At 52.5% G+C, this 23,617-nt stretch overlaps 1 protein-coding gene across 1 annotated transcript in view; it reads left to right on the forward strand.

Moving 5' to 3' along the window:
• HSPA12A (heat shock protein family A (Hsp70) member 12A) overlaps window positions 1–19,543 on the forward strand; it is a 92,539-nt gene extending 72,996 nt beyond the window's left edge. Inside the window, exons 7-12 of the mRNA XM_077257908.1 lie at window positions 82–232; window positions 1,449–1,535; window positions 2,233–2,337; window positions 3,945–4,203; window positions 5,156–5,259; window positions 17,873–19,543. Coding sequence (XP_077114023.1) covers window positions 82–232; window positions 1,449–1,535; window positions 2,233–2,337; window positions 3,945–4,203; window positions 5,156–5,259; window positions 17,873–18,507 — 1,341 coding nt within the window. The 3' untranslated portion in view covers window positions 18,508–19,543. The remainder of the gene's footprint in view (window positions 1–81; window positions 233–1,448; window positions 1,536–2,232; window positions 2,338–3,944; window positions 4,204–5,155; window positions 5,260–17,872) is intronic.
• The last annotated feature ends 4,074 nt before the right edge of the window (window positions 19,544–23,617 follow it).

The following is a 23,617-nucleotide window of genomic DNA, read 5'->3' on the forward strand; positions in this document are numbered from 1 at the left end:
CCCATTCTGCATCACCCCTTTAAGTTACTGTGGTTGCCGGCCCTGTACTGTACACCGTGTAATGGTTGTGGTGTCTCGCAGGCCGGGATGGTGTCTCCAGAGAACCCCGAGCAGCTGATCATCGCTCTGGAACCCGAGGGAGCGTCCATCTACTGCCGCAAACTGCGACTCCACCAGATGATCGACCTCAGCAGCAAGGCCGCCATCAACGGGATCAGCCCCACCGACCCAGGTGCAGTTGCTATTCCACCCCGGAAGGGGATGTAGCAGAGCCGTGTATCCTGCCCCGGGCCCTGGTAATGCTCGGTGGCTAAGTGTCCCAGTCTCTGTTGCTCAGTGATTTAGTGTCCAGTTCTCCAGTGTGAGGTGGTTACATCCTCCAGTCTCTGGTACTCAGTGGTTAAGTGTCCCAGTCTCTGTTGCTCAGTGGTTTAGTGTCCGGTTCTCCAGTGTGAGGTGGTTACATCCTCCAGTCTCTGGTACTCAGTGGTTAAGTGTCCCAGTCTCTGTTGCTCAGTGGTTTAGTGTCCAGTTCTCCAGTGTGAGGTGGTTACATCCTCCAATCTCAGGTACTCAGTGGTTAAGTGTCCCAGTCTCTGTTGCTCAGTGATTTAGTGTACAGTTCTCCAGTGTGAGGTGGTTACATCCTCCAATCTCTGGTACTCAGTGGTTAAGTGTCCCAGTCTCTGTTGCTCAGTGATTTAGTGTACAGTTCTCCAGTGTGAGGTGGTTACATCCTCCAATCTCTGGTACTCAGTGGTTAAGTGTCCCAGTCTCTGTTGCTCAGTGATTTAGTGTACAGTTCTCCAGTGTGAGGTGGTTACATCCTCCAATCTCTGGTACTCAGTGGTTAAGTGTCCCAGTCTCTGTTGCTCAGTGGTTTAGTGTCCGGTTCTCCAGTGTGAGGTGGTTACATCCTCCAGTCTCTGGTACTCAGTGGTTAAGTGTCCCAGTCTCTGTTGCTCAGTGGTTTAGTGTCCAGTTCTCCAGTGTGAGGTGGTTACATCCTCCAATCTCAGGTACTCAGTGGTTAAGTGTCCCAGTCTCTGTTGCTCAGTGATTTAGTGTACAGTTCTCCAGTGTCAGGTGGTTACATCCTCCAATCTCTGGTACTCAGTGGTTAAGTGTCCCAGTCTCTGTTGCTCAGTGATTTAGTGTACAGTTCTCCAGTGTCAGGTGGTTACATCCTCCAATCTCTGGTACTCAGTGGTTAAGTGTCCCAGTCTCTGTTGCTCAGTGGTTTATTGTCCGGTTCTCCAGTGTGAGGTCGTTACATCCTCCAGTCTCTGGTACTCAGTGGTTAAGTGTCACTGTTGCTCAGAGATTAGTGACTTGTGGACCAGCACCCCATTGGAGGGTCTCTCCGCACTACCAGACGCCGGATTACCGGGATTTCTGTCTCATAAGTTTTCATCTCCGCAGACATTGATGATTCTCTTTACTTTCAGCCAAGGACCATGGACGTCGGAACCGGCAAAGCCGGATCTTCATGGTGGAAAACGTAATTGGAGAGTTGTGGGCGGAGCTGGAGGAAGGTAGGGGCGAGCATTGGGGGTCTTCTCTGTTACTGCACAGTCGAATACACAGGATCCCCCTGGAAACCGCACAAACCCAATCTGGTGTCTCTGTGGAAGACAACAGAAGGGCAAAAAAGAGCAAAATCCCCTGAATGATCCCTGTCCGTCCACTCGCGTGTTGTCTGTCAGTCACCCGGGGGTCCGCTCACGTGTCTTGTATCCATCAGTTACCCCCGGGGTCCGCTCCCTCCGCTCACGTGTCCCATATCTATCTGTTACCCCCGGGGTCCGCTCCCTCCGCTCACGTGTCACATATCTATCTGTTACCCCCGGGGTCCGCTCCCTCCGCTCACGTGTCTTGTATCCATCAGATACCCCCGGGGTCCGCTCCCTCCGCTCACGTGTCTTGTATCCATCAGTTACCCCCGGGGTCCGCTCCCTCCGCTCACGTGTCCCATATCTATCTGTTACCCCCGGGGTCCGCTCCCTCCGCTCACGTGTCTTGTATCCATCAGTTACCCCCGGGGTCTGCTCCCTCCGCTCAAGTGTCCTGTGTCTGTCAGTCATACACCTCGGGGGTCCGCTCAATCAGTTACACCTGGGGTCCGCTCACGTGTCCCATATCTATCTGTTACCCCCGGAGTCTGCTCCCTCCTGTCCTGTGTCTGTCAGTCACACACCCCGGGGGTCCGCTCACGTGTCCTGTGTTTGGCAGGGGATCGCTACGTGGTGGTGGACTGTGGAGGAGGCACCGTAGACCTGACCGTCCACCAGATCCGCTTACCGGAAGGTCACCTGAAGGAGCTGTACAAGGCGTCAGGTACGTAGTTTGGGGTCTCGGTGCGTCCGGGGGCGGTCTCGGTGCGTCCGGGGGCGGTCTCGGTGCGTCCGGGGGCGGTCTCGGTGCGTCCGGGGGCGGTCTCGGTGCCTCCGGGGGCGGTCTCGGTGCCTCCGGGGGCGGTCTCGGTGCCTCCGGGGGCGGTCTCGGTGCCTCCGGGGGCCGTCTCGGTGCCTCCGGGGGCCGTCTCGGTGCGTCCGGGGGCCGTCTCGGTGCGTCCGGGGGCCGTCTCGGTGCGTCCGGGGGGTGTCCGTTTTTACCATCAGTCACTGATATTTTTCACAGATGGATAAATAAATAAATAAATGACAGAGCTTCTCCTTTACTTCATACTGTTAAGCACGGACGGCATTACACGGACGGCATTACATACACGGACATTACACGGACGGCACACGGACATTACACGGACGGCACACGGACGGCACATGGACATTACATGGACATTACACCGACAGTACACGGGCGGCATTACACGGACATTACACGGATGGCACACGAACATTACACGGGCATTACATGGACGGCACACAGACATTACACGGACGGCACACGGACATTACATGGGCATTACACGGACGGCATTACACGGACATTACACGGACGGCATTACACGGATGGCATTACACAGACATTACACGGACGGCATTACACGGACATTACACGGATGGCATTACACGGACGGCATTACACGGACATTACACGGACGGCATTACACGGACATTACACGGACGGCATTACACGGACATTACACGGGCATTACATGGACGGCACACGGACATTACACGGACGGCACACGGACATTACATGGACATTACACGGACGGCATTACACGGACGGCATTACACAGACATTACACGGACGGCATTACACGGACATTACACGGACGGCACACGGACATTACACGGGCATTACATGGACGGCACACGGACATTACACGGACATTACACGGACGGCACACGGACATTACATGGGCATTACACGGACGGCATTACACGGACATTACACGGACGGCATTACACGGATGGCATTACACAGACATTACACGGACGGCATTACACGGACATTACACGGATGGCATTACACGGATATTACACGGACGGCATTACACGGACGGCACACGGACATTACACGGGCATTACATGGACGGCACACGGACATTACATGGACGGCATTACACGGACATTACACGGGCATTACATGGACGGCACACGGACATTACACGGACGGCACACGGACATTACATGGACATTACACGGACGGCATTACACGGACATTACACGGACGGCATTACACAGACATTACACGGACGGCATTACACGGACATTACACGGACGGCATTACACGGACATTACACGGACGGCACATACCCTGTACTGCTGCTCTCCGTGCGCTGCCCGTGTCTTTCCCGGACCCCCACACACGTGTGTTGTCCCTCGTCCTCTGTCAGCAGCACCGTAGACTATAATGGGGCTGTGCTGCCTCCGAGCTCCCGTGTGACACATTGTAGCCGTGTCTGGGCCGCTCCATGTCTGATTCCGCTCTCTAGATTGTTCCGGATGATCGGACTCTCCTCTGTCCGTTCACAGGCGGCCCCTACGGTTCTCTCGGGGTGGACTTTGAATTTGAGAAACTTCTGTGTAAAATCTTTGGAGATGATTTCATCGAGCAGTTTAAGGTGAAGCGTCCGGCCGCCTGGGTCGACCTCATGATCGCCTTCGAGTCGCGGAAAAGAGCAGCGGCGCCTGACAGGACCAACCCCCTGAACATCACCCTGCCCTTCTCCTTCATCGACTACTACAAGAAGTTCAGAGGTCACAGCGTGGAGCACGCCCTGCGCAAGAGCAAGTGAGTCCGCCAGCGTCCGCTAATCCGGCACCGGAGGGATGATGGGAGTAGTGATACATTGTGTGATAGGAGATTAGATTGTGAGCTCTGGGGTCAGGGATGATGGGAGTAGTGATACATTGTGTGATAGGAGATTAGATTGTGAGCTCTGGGGTCAGGGATGATGGGAGTAGTGATACATTGTGTGATAGGAGATTAGATTGTGAGCTCTGGGGTCGGGGATGATGGGAGTAGTGATACATTGTGTGATAGGAGATTAGACTGTGAGCTCCGGGGTCAGGGATGATGGGAGTAGTGATACACTGTGTGATAGGAGATTAGATTGTGAGCTCCGGGGTCAGGGATGATGGGAGTAGTGATACATTGTGTGATAGGAGATTAGATTGTGAGCTCTGGGGTCGGGGATGATGGGAGTAGTGATACACTGTGTGATAGGAGATTAGATTGTGAGCTCTGAGGTCAGGGATGATGGGAGTAGTGATACACTGTGTGATAGGAGATTAGATTGTGAGCTCTGGGGTCAGGGATGATGGGAGTAGTGATACACTGTGTGATAGGAGATTAGATTGTGAGCTCTGGGGTCAGGGATGATGGGAGTAGTGATACACTGTGTGATAGGAGATTAGATTGTGAGCTCTGAGGTCAGGGATGATGGGAGTAGTGATACACTGTGTGATAGGAGATTAGATTGTGAGCTCTGGGGTCAGGGATGATGGGAGTAGTGATACACTGTGTGATAGGAGATTAGATTGTGAGCTCTGGGGTCAGGGATGATGGGAGTAGTAGTACACTGTGTGATAGGAGATTAGATTGTGAGCTCTGGGGTCGGGGATGATGGGAGTAGTAGTACACTGTGTGATAGGAGATTAGATTGTGAGCTCTGGGGTCGGGGATGATGGGAGTAGTAGTACACTGTGTCTGCAGTCTCTCACCCTCGTCTCTTCCTCTGCAGTGTGGACTTTGTGAAGTGGTCTTCTCAGGGGATGCTCCGGATGAACCCTGACGCCATGAACGCTCTCTTCAAGCCCACCGTGGACCACATAATCCAGCACTTGTGTAAGTCCGAGAGGAACAGAGATCCAGCGATCGGTCTCATCACGAATCCAGCGTCCGCTCCAGAGCACGGCGGCCATCGCTGGAGCGTAATAAGAGCGCGGCTGATATCAGTCACACAGCAGTATCCACTGCACTGATTATATGACCGCACAGGGAGGAGGATAGAGGAGTCTGGAGGGAGGAGGAGTCAGGAGTCTGGAGGGAGAAGGAGGACAGAGGAGTCTGGAGGGAGGAGGAGGACAGAGGAGTCTGGAGGGAGGAGGAGGATAGAGGAGTCTGGAGGGAGGAGGAGGATAGAGGAGTCTGGAGGGAGGAGGACAGGAGTCTGGAGGGAGGAGGAGGATAGAGGAGTCTGGAGGGAGGAGGAGGATAGAGGAGTCTGGAGGGAGGAGGAGGATAGAGGAGTCTGGAGGGAGGAGGAGGATAGAGGAGTCTGGAGGGAGGAGGAGGACAGAGGAGTCTGGAGGGAGGAGGAGGATAGAGGAGTCTGGAGGGAGGAGGAGTCAGGAGTCTGGAGGGAGAAGGAGGACAGAGGAGTCTGGAGGGAGGAGGAGGACAGAGGAGTCTGGAGGGAGGAGGAGGATAGAGGAGTCTGGAGGGAGGAGGAGTCAGGAGTCTGGAGGGAGAAGGAGGACAGAGGAGTCTGGAGGGAGGAGGAGGATAGAGGAGTCTGGAGGGAGGAGGAGGATAGAGGAGTCTGGAGGGAGGAGGAGGATAGAGGAGTCTGGAGGGAGGAGGAGGATAGAGGAGTCTGGAGGGAGGAGGAGGACAGAGGAGTCTGGAGGGAGGAGGAGGATAGAGGAGTCTGGAGGGAGGAGGAGTCAGGAGTCTGGAGGGAGGAGGAGGACAGAGGAGTCTGGAGGGAGGAGGAGGACAGAGGAGTCTGGAGGGAGGAGGAGGACAGAGGAGTCTGGAGGGAGGAGGAGGACAGAGGAGTCTGGAGGGAGGAGGAGGATAGAGGAGTCTGGAGGGAGGAGGAGTCAGGAGTCTGGAGGGAGAAGGAGGACAGAGGAGTCTGGAGGGAGGAGGAGGACAGAGGAGTATGGAGGGAGTAGGAGGATAGAGGAGTCTGGAGGGAGGAGGAGGACAGAGGAGTCTGGAGGGAGGAGGAGGATAGAGGAGTCTGGAGGGAGGAGGAGGATAGAGGAGTCTGGAGGGAGGAGGAGGATAGAGGAGTCTGGAGGGAGGAGGAGGATAGAGGAGTCTGGAGGGAGGAGGAGGATAGAGGAGTCTGGAGGGAGGAGGACAGGAGTCTGGAGGGAGGAGGACAGAGGAGTCTGTAGAGAGGAGGAGGAGGACAGAGGAGTCTGGAGGGAGGAGGAGGATAGAGGAGTCTGGAGGGAGGAGGACAGAGGAGTCTGGAGGGAGGAGGAGGAGGACAGAGGAGTCTGGAGGGAGGAGGAGGACAGAGGAGTCTGGAGGGAGGAGGATAGAGGAGGGAGGAGGAGGACAGGAGTCTGGAGGGAGGAGGACAGAGGAGTCTGGAGGGAGGAGGAGGAGGACAGGAGTCTGGAGGGAGGAGGAGGAGGACAGAGGAGTCTGGAGGAGGAGGACAGAGGAGTCTGGAGGAGGAGGACAGAGGAGTCTGGAGGGAGGAGGAGGAGGACAGAGGAGTCTGGAGGAGGAGGACAGAGGAGTCTGGAGGGAGGAGGAGGACAGAGGAGTCTGGAGGGAGGAGGAGGATAGAGGAGTCTGGAGGGAGGAGGAGGACAGAGGAGTCTGGAGGGAGGAGGAGGATAGAGGAGTCTGGAGGGAGGAGGAGTCAGGAGTCTGGAGGGAGAAGGAGGACAGAGGAGTCTGGAGGGAGGAGGAGGACAGAGGAGTCTGGAGGGAGGAGGAGGATAGAGGAGTCTGGAGGGAGGAGGAGGACAGAGGAGTCTGGAGGGAGGAGGAGGATAGAGGAGTCTGGAGGGAGGAGGAGGATAGAGGAGTCTGGAGGGAGGAGGAGGATAGAGGAGTCTGGAGGGAGGAGGACAGGAGTCTGGAGGGAGGAGGACAGAGGAGTCTGTAGAGAGGAGGAGGAGGACAGAGGAGTCTGGAGGGAGGAGGAGGATAGAGGAGTCTGGAGGGAGGAGGACAGAGGAGTCTGGAGGGAGGAGGAGGAGGACAGAGGAGTCTGGAGGGAGGAGGAGGACAGAGGAGTCTGGAGGGAGGAGGATAGAGGAGGGAGGAGGAGGACAGGAGTCTGGAGGGAGGAGGACAGAGGAGTCTGGAGGGAGGAGGAGGAGGACAGGAGTCTGGAGGGAGGAGGAGGAGGACAGAGGAGTCTGGAGGAGGAGGACAGAGGAGTCTGGAGGGAGGAGGAGGAGGACAGAGGAGTCTGGAGGAGGAGGACAGAGGAGTCTGGAGGGAGGAGGATAGAGGAGGGAGGAGGAGGACAGGGGAGTCTGGAGTGAGGAGGACAGAGGAGTCTGTAGAGAGGAGAAGGAGGAGGATGACAGGAGTCTGGAGGGAGGAGGAGGAGGAGGACAGAGGAGTCTGGAGGGAGGAGGACAGAGGAGTCTGGAGGGGGGAGGAGGACAGAGGAGTCTGGAGGGAGGAGGAGGACAGAGGAGTCTGGAGGGGGGAGGAGGAGGAGGAGAGGAGTCTGGAGGGAGGAGGAGGAGGACAGGAGTCTGGAGGGAGGAGGAGGACAGAGGAGTCTGGAGGGAGGAGGAGGACAGAGGAGTCTGGAGGGGGGAGGAGGAGGACAGAGGAGTCTGGAGGGGGGAGGAGGAGGACAGAGGAGTCTGGAGGAGGAGGAGGAGGACAGAGGAGTCTGGAGGAGGAGGACAGAGGAGTCTGGAGGGAGGAGGATAGAGGAGGGAGGAGGAGGACAGGGGAGTCTGGAGTGAGGAGGACAGAGGAGTCTGTAGAGAGGAGAAGGAGGAGGATGACAGGAGTCTGGAGGGAGGAGGAGGAGGAGGACAGAGGAGTCTGGAGGGAGGAGGACAGAGGAGTCTGGAGGGGGGAGGAGGACAGAGGAGTCTGGAGGGAGGAGGAGGACAGAGGAGTCTGGAGGGGGGAGGAGGAGGAGGAGAGGAGTCTGGAGGGAGGAGGAGGAGGACAGGAGTCTGGAGGGAGGAGGAGGACAGAGGAGTCTGGAGGGAGGAGGAGGACAGAGGAGTCTGGAGGGGGGAGGAGGAGGACAGAGGAGTCTGGAGGGGGGAGGAGGAGGACAGAGGAGTCTGGAGGAGGAGGAGGAGGACAGAGGAGTCTGGAGGGAGGAGGAGGAGGAGGACAGGAGTCTGGAGGGAGGAGGAGGACAGAGGAGTCTGGAGGGAGGAGGACAGAGGAGTCTGGAGGGAGGAGGAGGACAGAGGAGTCTGGAGGGGGGAGGAGGAGGACAGAGGAGTCTGGAGGGGGGAGGAGGAGGACAGAGGAGTCTGGAGGGGGGAGGAGGAGGACAGAGGAGTCTGGAGGGGGGAGGAGGAGGAGGACAGGAGTCTGGAGGGAGGAGGAGGAGGAGGACAGAGGAGTCTGGAGGGAGGAGGAGGAGGAGGACAGAGGAGTCTGGAGGGAGGAGGACAGAGGAGTCTGGAGGTCTGGAGGGAGGAGGACAGAGGAGGGAGGGAATGTCCATTAGTGACTCATTCCCCTTACGCCACTGAGAACAGCTGAGCGTTTGGCGCAGTCCTGTGTCGGGGGCTGTCGGGGGCACCGCTGGCCTTTGCTGGTGAGCCCCCTGCTCTGTAATCTGTGTAGACCTCTGTTCCTGTGACCACAGAGACAGTGCCACAATGGATGGTGAACAAATAGGAGCTTCCATTCATTCTGCCTCCTGTAGCGACCTTTATCCAGCCCAGTACACAGCGTTCTAACCACCATTATATACAATCACCCCTCCCACTAATTAGCCCAGCACCAATAGGGGGTCAATACAAAAGTGAAAACAACATTACAACCTTAACACACATACAAAAACATTAAAACCAGTCCCATAGTCATTCCCACAGAGGCCCTTCATATACTCGGCAGTTACATAGCTCTGACCCAGCGCACAGCACCCACCAGTGTGAACCCGCAATGTCCAGACCCTAGCAATCACACACTGATAGGTGAGATCCATGGAGCTGTGGATCATGAGTTCCTCCATGTGTGTAGTTGGATCCGTCCTCTGGTGAACACACAGCGGCCAAACTGCGCACGTCCAAGATAACCCCGGCTCGCGGCTCTCCGGTGCAGATATTGTGCCTGTCATCCGGAGTCCTTCTCAGAATATATTTATTATAAATGTCTAAAAATGCCACCAACCTGTGGCTACACCAAAAATAAACAACAAAACACACCGTGAAAAAACTGGTGTCGGGGGGAAGAATAGTCCCTAGATAGGCAGCCATCAGTATAGATACTATCAGTGGGGGTTGGCGCCCTAGGGGGAACGTTGCGGCGCCCCCACTCTACGACGGCTTGCCCTGGGGTCCCTGTAGAGCCCTATTACCGCCAATGGGTCCCTCTACCCACACATTTGATACACTGAAGGTACCCCTGAGGTACTAAACAGAGATAATCCTAAACATAGGGAATCCTAAACCCCCTCACCGTGAATATAAAAACACATGAGAACACGTGGTGGGCTTATGACGGACATGAATATTGTCTGGTCACTCTAGTTTGGACCAGGAACTGATCACTGTGATCCAGAAGCACCTAGACAGTGGGTCACAAACAGCACAATATCCTATGGATTGATGGATAAGTCCAGACCCCGGCAACCTGCCCAATAAATAATATCTTGCAGTACATAGATAAACACCACTGCTGTGAGCAAAGAAAGGGAACCCCCTCCCAAGCTTCCGTAATTATATACGTCTGTATGATTGATACTCATCGTTAGGTGCCACTCCGTCAGCCCACTATCATAAATCGCGTTTCGCCCCTCTGGCTCATCAGGAGGCCCGATAATCCTTATCATGTGTCTCGATGGTAAAAGATGGAGGTGAATTATGATATCCATTACCTCAATTTAAATCAAATCCCACCGGAAATACCGTACGTGTAAGTACTTCCTATTCACAGCCCGGAAGTAGTCATCATGACGGGCTGGTGGAGTATGGTCCACTGCGTCTGCGCATGGTGGCACGCATAGGAATGCCCTGCTGTCGCGCATTGCGTGTCACCTATAAGCTCTGCAACTGCTTTGAAGCCTTGGTTGGACTTTTAGGGGAGAATGAGCAGAGGATGGAGGTAGGTAGGGGTCCGTTTACGAGTCTCAAAAACAAAAGCGTCAAAATGCCACCTCAGGGAGATACGGAAAACATCGTCATCTTTCTACAACTTGTAGAAAGATCTTAGAAAGATCAAACATGTGGATGATAGTACGAGCTATAATCTCAGTGATAAGGAGAGAGAGGCATTAGAGACATTGAAAAGAAATGACCAGTTAATCATCAAGGCATCCGACAAGGGTGGAAATCTGGTCATTATGGATCACAAGACATACTGTGATATGTGTACTAACATATTGCAGGATAAGAACACCTATGAAATCCTGAGCTCCGACCCCTCAGAAATGTACAAAACTCAACTCAAAGTAATCTTGGATGAGGCCTTCTCTAGGGGGCTTCTATCTAAATCTGAATATGATTTCTTGCTCCCTAATTTTCCCTTGCAGGCCACCTTCTATACGCTACCCAAGATACATAACGGTCTAAACCCTTTAAAGGGACGACCCATTGTATCTGGGGTGGATTCCCTTACACAAAACTGCGGTCTGTATGTTGAGGAAATCCTCCGGCCATTTGTGGTCTCCATCCCGTCATATCTAAGGGATACTACAGATTTATTGCAGAAAATAGAGGGCCTACAACTGGACAATGGTTCCTTGTTAGCATCGATTGACGTTGAGGCCCTCTATAGCAGTATACCGCATGAGGCGGGGATTAAGGGTATACACCACTATCTTAAACAAAGATCAGTCGCCTGCAGAGACCATAACTTTCATTGTATCTCTACTGGATTTCATACTTACCCACAATTCGTTCAAATTCAACGGTAGGCACTAGCACCAGCTCAGGAGCACTGCGATGGGGTGTCCCTGTGCCCCATCGTATGCAAACTTGTTCCTGGGCTGGTGGGAGGAGACAGTAGTGTTTGGGAGAGACACCAGCTGGTGGAATGAATTTGTAGCCATATGGCTCAGATTTATTGATGACGTCTTTGTCATCTGGACGGGTACTATGGAACAGTTCAAAATCTTTATTGCAGAGCTCAATATTAATGACATTAGCCTAAAATTCACCTCAGAAATTCAGGCAGAAGAACTGGCTTTTTTGGACGTGATGGTAAGAAAGACATCTAATGGGGGTCTCACCACAAGCATCTACCGGAAACCCACAAGTACAAATAGCCTACTTAATTGGCATAGCCATCTGTTGTGAATTCCGTTCTGGAGCTCCCTCCTGTGGTTGCTAATGGTATTTTTGTGAGTTCTGCCCTTGGGCTCCCTCTGGTGGTTTCGAGTGGAACTGCTGCTCCTTTAGGTAGCTGTAGCAGCTGCCTTCACTAATCGCCTTGCCTGGGTTTGTTATTTAAACCTGCTCTGGGCTTTAGTTCATGCCAGCTGTCAATGTTCTTGGTTGGATTTGGTTCTCTCCTTGGATTTCTCACATGGCCTGTCCTTGTCAGCAAAAGATAAGTTTTTGCTAGTTTTTGTTTGTCCATTTGCTTGGACTCTATTGCTCTGCAAATATGTCTCTTTTTGTCCAGCTTGTCACTATGTCATATCCAGGCTAGCTGGAAGCTCTGGGAAAGCAGATTTGCCCCTCCACACCGTGAGTCGGTGTGGAGTTCATTTTTTGTAAACTCTGCGTGGATTTTGTAGTTTTTAATACTGACCGCACAGTATCCTTTTCTCTCTGTCTATCAAGTTTAGTATTGGCCTCCTTTGCTGAAATCTGATTTCATTTCTGTGTACGTCATTTCCCTCTCCACTCACAGTCAATATTTGTGGGGGGCTGTCTTTCCTTTTGGGGTTTTCTCTGAGGCAAGATAGCTTTCTATTTCCTTCTTTAGGGGTAGTTAGTTCTTAGGCTGTGAAGAGGTGTCTAGGGAGAGTCAGGAACATCCCACGGCTATTACTAGTGTTGTTGTTAGGATTAGGGACTGCGGTCAGTAGAGATACCACCTTCTCAGAGCTCGCTCCATGTTGCGTTTTAGCCACCAGGTCATATCAGTGTGGCCTCTTAACCACCAGGTCATAACAGCCATCACCCTACCCCTCTCAAGAAGGGAATCCCAAAAGGCCAGTTCTTAAGACTTAGGCGAAATTGCTCTGACATAAGGATGTTCCTCAGCCAGGCAGGGGACATGTTTAATAGATTCAGGGAAAAAAATTATCCGCCCCACATTCTGAACTCAGCCTACAATACTGCGGCGAATGCAGATGGACAACAGCTACTGCACAAGAATAAGATCAAAACAGAGGATGAGACAATTAGGATCATTGGGACCTTCGACTCTCAACATCATAGAGTCAGGGAAGTAATAAATAAACACTGGGATGTACTCAAGATGGACCCAGATCTTTGGGATTTGCTTGGGGCACGTCCCGATATTACATTTAGAAAAGGAAGGTCTCTTAAGGATTCTTTAGTGCATAGCCACTATATGAAACCGAAAGCAAGCGGTACGTGGCTTGAAAGGAGGCCGTGTGGATTTTTCAGATGTGGTGGCTGCCAACTGTGTAGATGGATGAAACCCAATAAATCCTTCACTAGTTCTTCCACTGGGAAGATATTTTTTCAACGTGAGTTTTCTAATTGTAAATCAACAGGGGTTGTGTATCTGGCGTCTTGCCCCTGTCCCAAAGATTACAGTTAGGTCCATATATATTTGGACAGAGACAACATTTTTCTCATTTTGGTTACAGACATTACCACAATTTAATTTTAAACAAAATAATTCAGATGCAGTTGAAGTTCAGACTTTCAGCTTTCATTTGAGGGTATCCATATTAAAATTGGATGAAGGGTTTAGGAGTTTCAGCTCCTTAACATGTGCCACCCTGTTTTTTAAAGGGACCAAAAGTAATTGGACAATTGACTCCAAGGCTATTTCATGGACAGGTGTGGGCAATCCCTTCATTATGTCATTCTCAACTAAGCAGATAAAAGGCCTGGAGTTGATTTGAGGTGTGGTGCTTGCATTTGGAAGGTTTTCCTATGAAGTAAACATGCGGTAAAGGAGCTCTCCATGAAGGTGAAACAAGCCATCCTTAAGCTGCGAAAACAGAGAAAAAACCCATCCGAGAAATTGCTACAATATTAGGAGTGGCAAAATCTACAGTTTGGTAGATCCTGAGAAGGAAAGAAAGCACTGGTGAACTCATCAATGCAAAAAGACCTGGGCCCACGGAAGACAACAGTGGTGGATGATCGCAGAATAATCTCCATGGTGAAGAGAAACCCCTTCACAACAGCCACCAAGTGACCAGCACTCTCCAGGAGGTCGGCGTATCAATATCCAAATCTACCATAAAGAGAAGACTGCATGAGAGTAACTACAGAGGGTTCACTGCACGGTGCAGTCACTCATAAGCATCAAGAAGAAAAAGGCTAAAAACATCTAAAAAAGCCAGCACAGTTCTGGAAGAACATTCTATGGACAGATGAACCCAAGATCATCCTCTACCAGAATGATGGAAAGAGAAAAGTATGGCGAAGGCTTGGTACAGCTCATGACCCAAAGCATACCACATCATCTGTAAAACACGGCGGAGGCAGTGTGATGGCTTGGGCATGTATGGCTGCCAGTAGCACTGGGTCACTAGTGTTTATGGATGATGTGACACAGGAATGAATTCTGAGGTCTTCAGAGCCGCCATACTGTGTGCTCAGATCCAGCCAAATGCAGCAAACTGATTGGTCGTCGTTTCATACTACAGATGGACAATGACCCAAAACATGAAGCCAAAGCAACCAGGAGTTTATTAAAGCAAAGAAGTGGAATATTCCTGAATGGCCAAGTCAGTCACCTGATCTCAACCCAATTGAGCAGCATTTCACTTGTTAAAGACTAAACTTCAGACAGAAAGGCCACAAACAACCAGCAACTGAAAACCACCGCAGTGAAGGCCTGGCAGAGCATCAAAAAGGGGGAAACACAGCGTCTGGTGATGTCCATGAGTTTAAGACTTCAGGCAGTCATTGCCAACAAAGGGTTTTCAACCAAGTACTAAAAATGAACATTTTATTTAAAATTATTGAATCTGTCCAATTACTTTTGGTCCCTTTAAAAACAGGGTGGCACATGTTAAGGAGCTGAAACTCCTAAACCCTTCATCCAATTTTAATGCGGATCCCCTCAAATGAAAGCTGAAAGTCTGAACTTCAACTGCATCTGAATCGTTTTGTTTAAAATTTATTGTGGTAATGTCTGTAACCAAAATGAGAAAAATGTTGTCTCTGTCCAAATATATATGGACCTAACTGTACATTGGGAAAACAATAAGAGAGGTTCGTAGGCGAGTTGGGGAACATTTAGGGGACAGACATAATAGAGACACCACACTGGCCAGACATATGAGATCACAACACCCCGATAATCCAACAGATTTAAGCTTCACAGTGATTGAAGTTGTGAAACCCAACCCAAGGGGAGGCAACGTTGATAAAGCCATCCTTCAAAGACAATGCGAGTGGACTTTTAGAATGGACTCAATGACCCCAAAGGGCTTAAATGAGCAACAATCATTCACGTGTTTTCTTTAGTTGAAGTACCCCCAAAAGTACTCTGCCCAGGTGAACTATTTCCATGTGGGAAATCAGGTTCGATTCATAATTTATATGTGACCATAAAACAAGATAGCTGGCTTGCTGCTTCGGTTTTGTTTATCCCTTCTTGGTTAGGGGGAATCTACACAGATCTGTGTGTTTGAAATCTTGAAGAATAAAAATTCCTCAATTCAAAGAACCCGCTGAGTAAAAGGTCTGCTCGCATAAGACCAGCAAGTATGCGTATTTTGTGACCCTCTATATACATTCTAGTGGATTATCAGGCTCCAGATGGAGCAAGGTCTTATAGGGGTCTAACATAGTAAATATTGAGAAAGTGATATAAATGAACTGGGATAAAAGGGACGCATGCAATGCACATATCAATATGACACATAACAATGCTCGAATAGTGTGTCCATTATCAGATGTATATGCAATATATGCAGAACATAGATCTGTTATACTGATAATAACTTGAGTTCTGCGCGAGCGTCAGCTCTAAAGGTAGCAGGTAATGCTGCTGCATGGCGATGGCAAGCGAAGGCATCACGTGGTCTACCCAGCCATGTGAGTTGCTTGTGTGTTGTAGAGATGGTGGAAGTAGGGGAAGATCTGAATTAGTCACTGCATATAATTTACAGACATATATCTTACTTGTCTGGTGATATACTGAATATTAGAATTGGTGAGGTGCCTCGCGAGCGCTGCAGTCAGTGTTACCTAGTCATGGTGAGCATCTGTGACACGCAATCTGAGGCAGGAACGAAATTCTATGCGCTTCATCACACGCATGCGCCGCTGCTTGGACTGCGCTATAACCTATGGGTGCATGGGAAATCGGTGATGCGCTTAGCGCATGCGCTGTGACCCACTGGGCAACCATAGCTACCTAGATACAGCGAGTATATGTGACACGGAGTTGGCGTTAGGAGGAGGGGCCTCTGCGTACCGCTGTGCGCAGGCGCAGGGGAGGCCCAGTTGCAGAGCTTATAGGTGACACGCAATGTGCGACAGCAGGGCATTCCTATGCGTGCCACCATGCGCAGACGCAGTGGACCATACTCCACCAGCCCGTCATGATGACTACTTCTGGGCTGTGAATAGGAAGTACTTACACGTACGGTATTTCCGGCGGGATTTGATTTAAATTGAGGTAATGGATATCATAATTCACCTCCATCTTTTACCATCGAGACACATGATAAGGATTATCGGGCCTCCTGTTGAGCCAGAGGGGCGAAACGCGATTTATGATAGTGGGCTGACGGAGTGGCACCTAACGATGAGTATCAATCATACAGACGTATATAATTACGGAAGCTTGAGAGGGGGTTCCCTTTCTTTGCTCACAGCAGTGGTATTTATCTATGTACTACAAGATATTATTTATTGGGCAGGTTGCCCGGGTCTGGACTTATCCATCAATCCATAGGATATTGTGCTGTTTGTGACCCACTGTCTAGGTGCTTCTGGATCACAGTGATCAGTTCCTGGTCCAAACTAGAGTGACCAGACAATATTCATGTCCGTCATAAGCCCACCACGTGTTCTCATGTGTTTTTATATTCACGGTGAGGGGGTTTAGGATTCCCTATGTTTAGGATTATCTCTGTTTAGTACATCAGGGGTACCTTCAGTGTATCAAATGTGTGGGTAGAGGGACCCATTGGCGGTAATAGGGCTCTACAGGGACCCCAGGGCAAGCCGTCGTAGAGTGGGGGCGCCGCAACGTTCCCCCTAGGGCGCCAACCCCCACTGATAGTATCTATACTGATGGCTGCCTATCTAGGGACTATTCTTCCCCCCGACACCAGTTTTTTCACGGTGTGTTTTGTTGTTTATTTTTGGTGTAGCCACAGGTTGGTGGCATTTTTAGACATTTATAATAAATATATTTTGGGTTTTATATCAGTTCATTCTACACAATAAATGTAAATTCAACATCAGACCCAAGTGGAGGATAACAGACTGACCACACACCCGTCTCCCTGACTGCTCCCTGCCTCAGCACTCACCATCCGGCACCGGCACAATGCTCAGTCTTCTGTATGGAGATGGAAGTGTGCTAACAATTGATCCACATTTATGGCGGCATATATGGCTCCCCCCTTTTGGGAATATGTATAATATTATTATTTATGCACCCTGAGCACATGCTCGGTCCTGTAGCTGCACCGCTGCGGGGGTGATGTGGAGAAGATGGGTTCGGTACTTGGACATCACGGACTGAGAAGGACTCCGGATGACTTGCACAATATCTGCACCGGAGAGCCGCGAGCCGGGGTTATCTTGGACGTGCGCAGTTTGGCCGCTGTGTGTTCACCAGAGGATTGATCCAACTACACACATGGAGGAACTCATGATCCACAGCTACATGGATCTCACCTATCAGTGTGTGATTGCTAGGGTCTGGACATGGCGGGTTCACACTGGTGGGTGCTGTGCGCTGGGTCAGAGCTATGTAACTGCCGAGTATATGAAGGGCCTCTGTGGGAATGACTCTATGGGACTGGTTTTAATGTTTTTGTATGTGTGTTAAGGTTGTAATGTTGTTTTCACTTTTGTATTGACCCCCTATTGGTGCTGGGCTAATTAGTGGGTGGGGTGATGTGTATATAATGGTGGTTAGAACGCTGTATACTGAGCTGGATAAAGGTCTGTTGGCCGAAACGTCGCTACAGGAGGCAGAATGAATGGAAGCTCCTATTTTTTCACCATCCATTGTGGCGCTGTCTCTTTGTTTTTTGTGGTCTTGGTACTGTCCGGGATGGGCTCCCTGGTTTTGGACGTGCGCCCTTGTGTCCGCTGAGACCTTCAGTCGTTATATAAAATGGTGCGGCTTTGACTTTCTTTTGTTTTGACTCTGTTCCCGTGAGTCACCGTCCCTCTGATCGTCCCTCTCCGTGTCTCGCCTGCAGCGGACCTCTTTCAGAAGCCGGAGTTGAGTGGAGTGAAGTTCCTCTTCTTGGTCGGGGGCTTCGCCGAGTCCCCCTTGTTGCAGCAGGCCGTACAGAAAGCCTTTGGAGACAAGTGTCGTGTCATCATCCCCCATGATGTGGGATTAACCATCCTAAAGGGGGCCGTCTTGTTCGGTCTGGATCCGGCGGTCATTAAAGTTCGCCGCTCTCCAATGACGTACGGTGTTGGGGTGTTGAACCGGTACGTGGAGGGTAAGCATCCGGCAGAGAAGCTCCTGGTGAAGGACGGCACGCGGTGGTGCACCGACATCTTCGATAAGTTCATCCTCGTCGACCAGTCTGTAGCTCTGGGGGAGACGGTGAAGCGGAGCTACACCCCGGCCAAGCCCACCCAGCTCCTGATCATCATCAACATCTACAGCTCCGAGATGGAAGGCGCCAGCTTCATCAGTGACCCCGGGGTGCGCAAGTGCGGCACGCTGAGGCTCGACCTGACAGGGGTGGAGGGGTCACCCGTCCTGAACCGCAGGGAGATTCAGACCATCCTGCAGTTTGGGGACACTGAGATCAAGGCCACCGCCATTGACGTTGCCACCACTAAAAGTGTCAAAGTCAACATTGATTTCTTAAATTAGACTCCACCCCCTTGTCCTCCGCCTTCCTGCCCCTGTCCTCCAGCACGGAGTCCGGCTCTGTCCTTAGAGGAGCTCTTCACTACCAGCGCCTCTGCTCGAGGTGAGCGATGGGACCTGCTCCGGACGTGGTGGTCTTACCGTACCACCTGCCTTATCTACTGCGCCGTCCAACGGAGACGCCATCTTTACTGGAATGTGGCCAAAAGCGCCAGCAGTGAAGACGTCACCGCCAGGTCCACACCGACATCGCTCAGCCATCAGCTTGTATGGGGCCGAATCCGCCCTGTCAAGGACAAAACCACATTCCTAGAATTCCGGCTGCTGCCAGCGACCCACCGGCACCGCCATCACACCAGAATCCGAGCGGCCCATGTACACGCTGACACCTCGGCAGATAGAGTGGATCTGGTGTGTGCCGGCTCCGAGCATGTCCTGGCTCCAGCCGTGGTGATGTAGCATGGTGCCTCCTCCCACGCTGCGGCCTAGCTCCTCATTGTGTATGGACTCCTGCTTCTCACTGCGCAGCCTCCCCAAAGCCGCAGCTCCTTCCCTGCGCCCCGGCCACCGAGAGAACATGTTCTGGCCACTGATAGGATCGGAAAAGTAAATTAAAGGGACCCGGTCACCCTAACAACCCAAGCCCAGTCACATACCCCGGCCTCATCCCCGCATCTGTTCGCATCCCCGTGCCTGGCACCATCCCTCTCCTGATGCCATCCCAGTCCCATCACCATGACTTGTCCAATCCTTGGGCCCTGTCTCATCCCCGCCCCCTGTCCCATTCCCTGTTCCCATCCCCACACCCTGTCCCATTCCCTGTTTCCATTCCTGTACCATTCCCCGTTTCCATCCCCGCCCCCTGTCCCATACCCCATTCCCATCCCCGCCCCATACCCCTTTCCCATCTCCGCCCCCGTCCCATCCTCCCCCTGTCCCATTCCCCGTTTCCATCCCCGCTCCCTGTCCCATTCCCCGTTTCCGTCCCCTGTCCCATCCCCGCCCCCTGTCCCATCCCCGCCCCCTGTCCCATTCCCGCCCCCTGTCCCATTTCCATCCCCGCTCCCTGTCCCATTCCCCGTTCCCATCCCCGCTCCCTGTCCCATTCCCCGTTTCCGTCCCCTGTCCCATCCCCGCCCCCTGTCCCATTCCCGCCCCCTGTCCCATTCCCACCCCATTCCCCATTTCCATCCCCGCTCCCTGTCCCATTCCCCGTTTCCATCCCCGCTCCCTGTCCCATTCCCCGTTTCCATCCCCGCTCCCTGTCCCATTCCCCGTTTCCGCCCCCTGTCCCATTCCCGCCCCCTGTCCCATTCCCCGTTCCCATCCCCACCCCCTGTCCCATTCCCCGTTTCCATCCCCGCTCCCTGTCCCATTCCCCGTTTCCATCCCCGCCCCCTGTCCCATTCCCTCCCCATTTCCATCCCCACCCCCTGTCCCATTCCCCGTTTCCATCCCCGCTCCCTGTCCCATTCCCCGTTTCCGCCCCCTGTCCCATCCCCGCCCCCTGTCCCATTCCCGCCCCCTGTCCCATGCCCGCCCCCTGTCCCATTCCCCGTTCCCATCCCCGCTCCCTGTCCCATTCCCCGTTTCCATCCCCGCTCCCTGTCCCATTCCCCGTTTCCATCCCCTGTCCCATCCCCGCCCCCTGTCCCATCCCTGTCCCATTCCCATGCCCGCCCCCTGTCCCATTCCCACCCCATTCCCCATTTCCATCCCCGCTCCCTGTCCCATTCCCCGTTCCCATCCCCGCTCCCTGTCCCATTCCCCGTTTCCATCCCCGCTCCCTGTCCCATTCCCCGTTTCCGTCCCCTGTCCCATCCCCGCCCCCTGTCCCATTCCCGCCCCCTGTCCCATTCCCATGCCCGCCCCCTGTCCCATTCCCACCCCATTCCCCATTTCCATCCCCGCTCCCTGTCCCATTTCCCGTTCCCATCCCCACCCCCTGTCCCATTCCCCGTTCCCATCCCCGCTCCCTGTCCCATTCCCCGTTCCCATCCCCGCTCCCTGTCCCATTCCCCGTTTCCGTCCCCTGTCCCATCCCCGCCCCCTGTCCCATTCCCGCCCCCTGTCCCATTTCCATCCCTGTCCCATTCCCACCCCATTCCCCATTTCCATCCCCGCTCCCTGTCCCATTCCCCGTCCCATCCCCGCTCCCTGTCCCATTCCCCGTCCCATCCCCGCTCCCTGTCCCATTCCTGCCCCCTGTCCCATTCCCGTTTCCATCCCCGCCCCCGTCCCATTCCTGTTCCCATTCTCCGCACCCAGTCCCATCCCTGGTCCTTGTCCCATCCCCTGGTCTCATCCCGGCACCATCCCTCGCCCGGTTCCATCCTCGGGCCCTGTCCCGTCCCCCGGTCTCATCCTTTCGCCTGGTGTCGTCCCCAGTCCAATCAGCACGCCCACCGGTCCCATCCCCAGTCTCATCTCATCCCCGGTCTCATCCCATCCCCGGTCTCATTGTCTCGTCGTCCTGCCTTAATGTGACAGGTTTTGTTTTTATCTTTTTGTTTTTTTTGTAAATCCTTTACTTCTCCTGTACTGATCCTAAATCACATCCTCTTGTACTCCAGTCCCATCCAAAGCTGCAACAATTATCCTGACAGCTCTGGTCTGCAGAACATCACACGGAAAATGCCTGCTCTGCCATAGTGCATTGTGGGAGACGGAGTGTTTGTACCAGATATGTTACTATAGGCCGAAATGCAGTGCAAGTCATTGTGGGAGCTCAGGTGACCTGTAATAGCGGTGTCTACTATAAGAAGCAATAATAACGGCAGCTCTGGAGGATAAGACACAATGGAACAGCAGAATATTGAGTGCAGCTCTGGAGGTGACTGGAGGATAAGACAATGAAACATCAGAATAGTGAGTGCAGCTCTGGAGGATAAGACTTGATGTAACAGCAGAGTAGTGACTGCTGCTCTGGAGGTGACTGGAGGATAAGACACGATGTAACAGCCGAATAGTGACTGCAGCTCTGGAGGTGACTGGAGGATAAGACACAATGAAATGGCAGAATAGTGAGTGCAGCTCTGGAGGATAAGATGCGATGTAATAGCAGAATAGTGAGTGCAGCTCTGGAGGATAAGATGCGATGTAACAGCAGAATAGTGAGTGCAGCTCTGGAGGATAAGATGCGATGTAATAGCAGAATAGTGAGTGCAGCTCTGGAGGATAAGATGCGATGTAATAGCAGAATAGTGAGTGCAGCTCCGGAAGATAAGATGCGATGTAACAGCAGAATAGTGAGTGCAGCTCTGGAGGATAAGATGCGATGTAACAGCAGAATAGTGAGTGCAGCTCTGGAGGATAAGTTGATTAAAGTGTCTGAGCAGTACAGGACCAGTAGAGGATTTCCGCGCTTCTTTGCGTTGCCTGGAGATTTGCACATTCTCCCAGACGTCTCGGCTTCTGGACGGTGATTTGCTCCCTGGGTCTTGTACCCTTCTCAGTTCTGGCTGTGTCCTGGCGCGGGCGCTCTATGGTTTTGTATATTTATACATATTGTACAGATCGCGCTTTCTGTACTTTGCTCTGGATTTTGCTGTAATTTATATTTTGCTGATGTTTTTTTAATTCTGATACAAAATTGTAGAATTATGCAAGAAAAATCCCTCCTGTAGTGTTTCCTGGGCGGCCGATTGTGGGGCCGTCGCCCTAGTTGTTCTGCTGTCGCCCCTGACTCGCCCTCTCGGGTGTCAAGGCCACAATATTCTCTCTCTTGCTTAGAAACTTCCACTGAATCCTTTTGTTTCCGGAGACGATTGAAGCGTCAGATAACGAAGCAGTGGAAAATCCTCCTGCGCGAAACCCCGAAGGTTTATACTCCGCCAGCCGCAACAATAAACCCGCAGAACGAAACCTGGTGTCTGTGCTCTGTAATGGCGGCAACACACCCAGTGAGAGTCAACCACGACACTGACCACCGGCCCACACAGTGCGTGTCCATACTGCATTGTAGGCACCTCATAGTCCTCCATAGATTATTATGGCCACCACATGGTCCTCCATACAGTATAATGGGCACCACCAGTAGTGTAGGGGGTGCATTATATTATATAGAGTCTGCCTATGGGGGGTGCATTATACTACAACACTAAAATCCCACATCCTAGATATCACTGAATGAAATATTCCAGTTGTAAATCTTTATTCATTGCATAGTGGAATGTATTGAGAACAATAAAACCTAAAAATGATCAATGTAAATTAGAACTAATATCCCACGGAGGTCTGGAGTTGGAATGATGCTCAAAATCAAAGTGGAAAATGAAGTTACAGGCTGATCCAACTTCAGTGGAAATGCCTTAAGACAAGGAAATGATGCTCAGTAGTGTGTGTGGCCTCCATGCCTGGGCATGCTCCTGATGAGGCGGCTGACGATCTCCTGAGGGATCTCCTCCCAGACCTGGACTAAAGCATCCACCAACTCCTGGACAGTCTGTGGTGCAACGTGACGTTGGTGGATGGTGCGAGACATGATGTCCCAGATGTGCTCAATTGGATTCAGGTCTGGGGAACCGGCAGGCCAGTCCACAGCTTCAATGCCTTCTGTCCTGCATTAGGATGAACCCAGGGCCAACCGCACCAGCATATGGTCTCACAAGGGGTCTGAGGATCTCATCTCGATACCTAATGGCAGTCAGGCTACCTCTGGCGAGCACATGGGGGGCTGTGCGGCCCTCCAAAGAAATGCCACCCCACACCATTACTGACACACTGCCAAACCGGTCATGCTGAATGATGTTCCAGGCAGCAGATCGCTCTCCACGGCATCTCCAGACTCTGTCACGTCTGTCACATGTGCTCAGTGTGAACCTGCTTTCATCTGTGAAGAGCACAGGGCGCGAGTGGCGAATTTGCCAATCCTGGTGTTCTGTGACAAATGCCAAGCGTCCTGCATGGTGTTGGGCTGTGAGCACAACCCCCATCTGTGGACGTTGGGCCCTCAGACCATCCACATGGAGTCAGTTTCTAACTGTGCAGACACATGCATATTTGTGGCCTGCTGGAGGTCATTTTGCAGGGCTCTGGCAGTGCTCCTCCTGTTCCTCCTTGCACAAAGGCTGAGGTAGCGGTCCTGCTGCTGGGTTGTTGTCCTCCTACGGCC

Source organism: Ranitomeya variabilis, chromosome 4 (assembly GCF_051348905.1).
Source record: "Ranitomeya variabilis isolate aRanVar5 chromosome 4, aRanVar5.hap1, whole genome shotgun sequence".
NCBI classification, from domain to species: Eukaryota; Metazoa; Chordata; class Amphibia; order Anura; family Dendrobatidae; genus Ranitomeya; species Ranitomeya variabilis.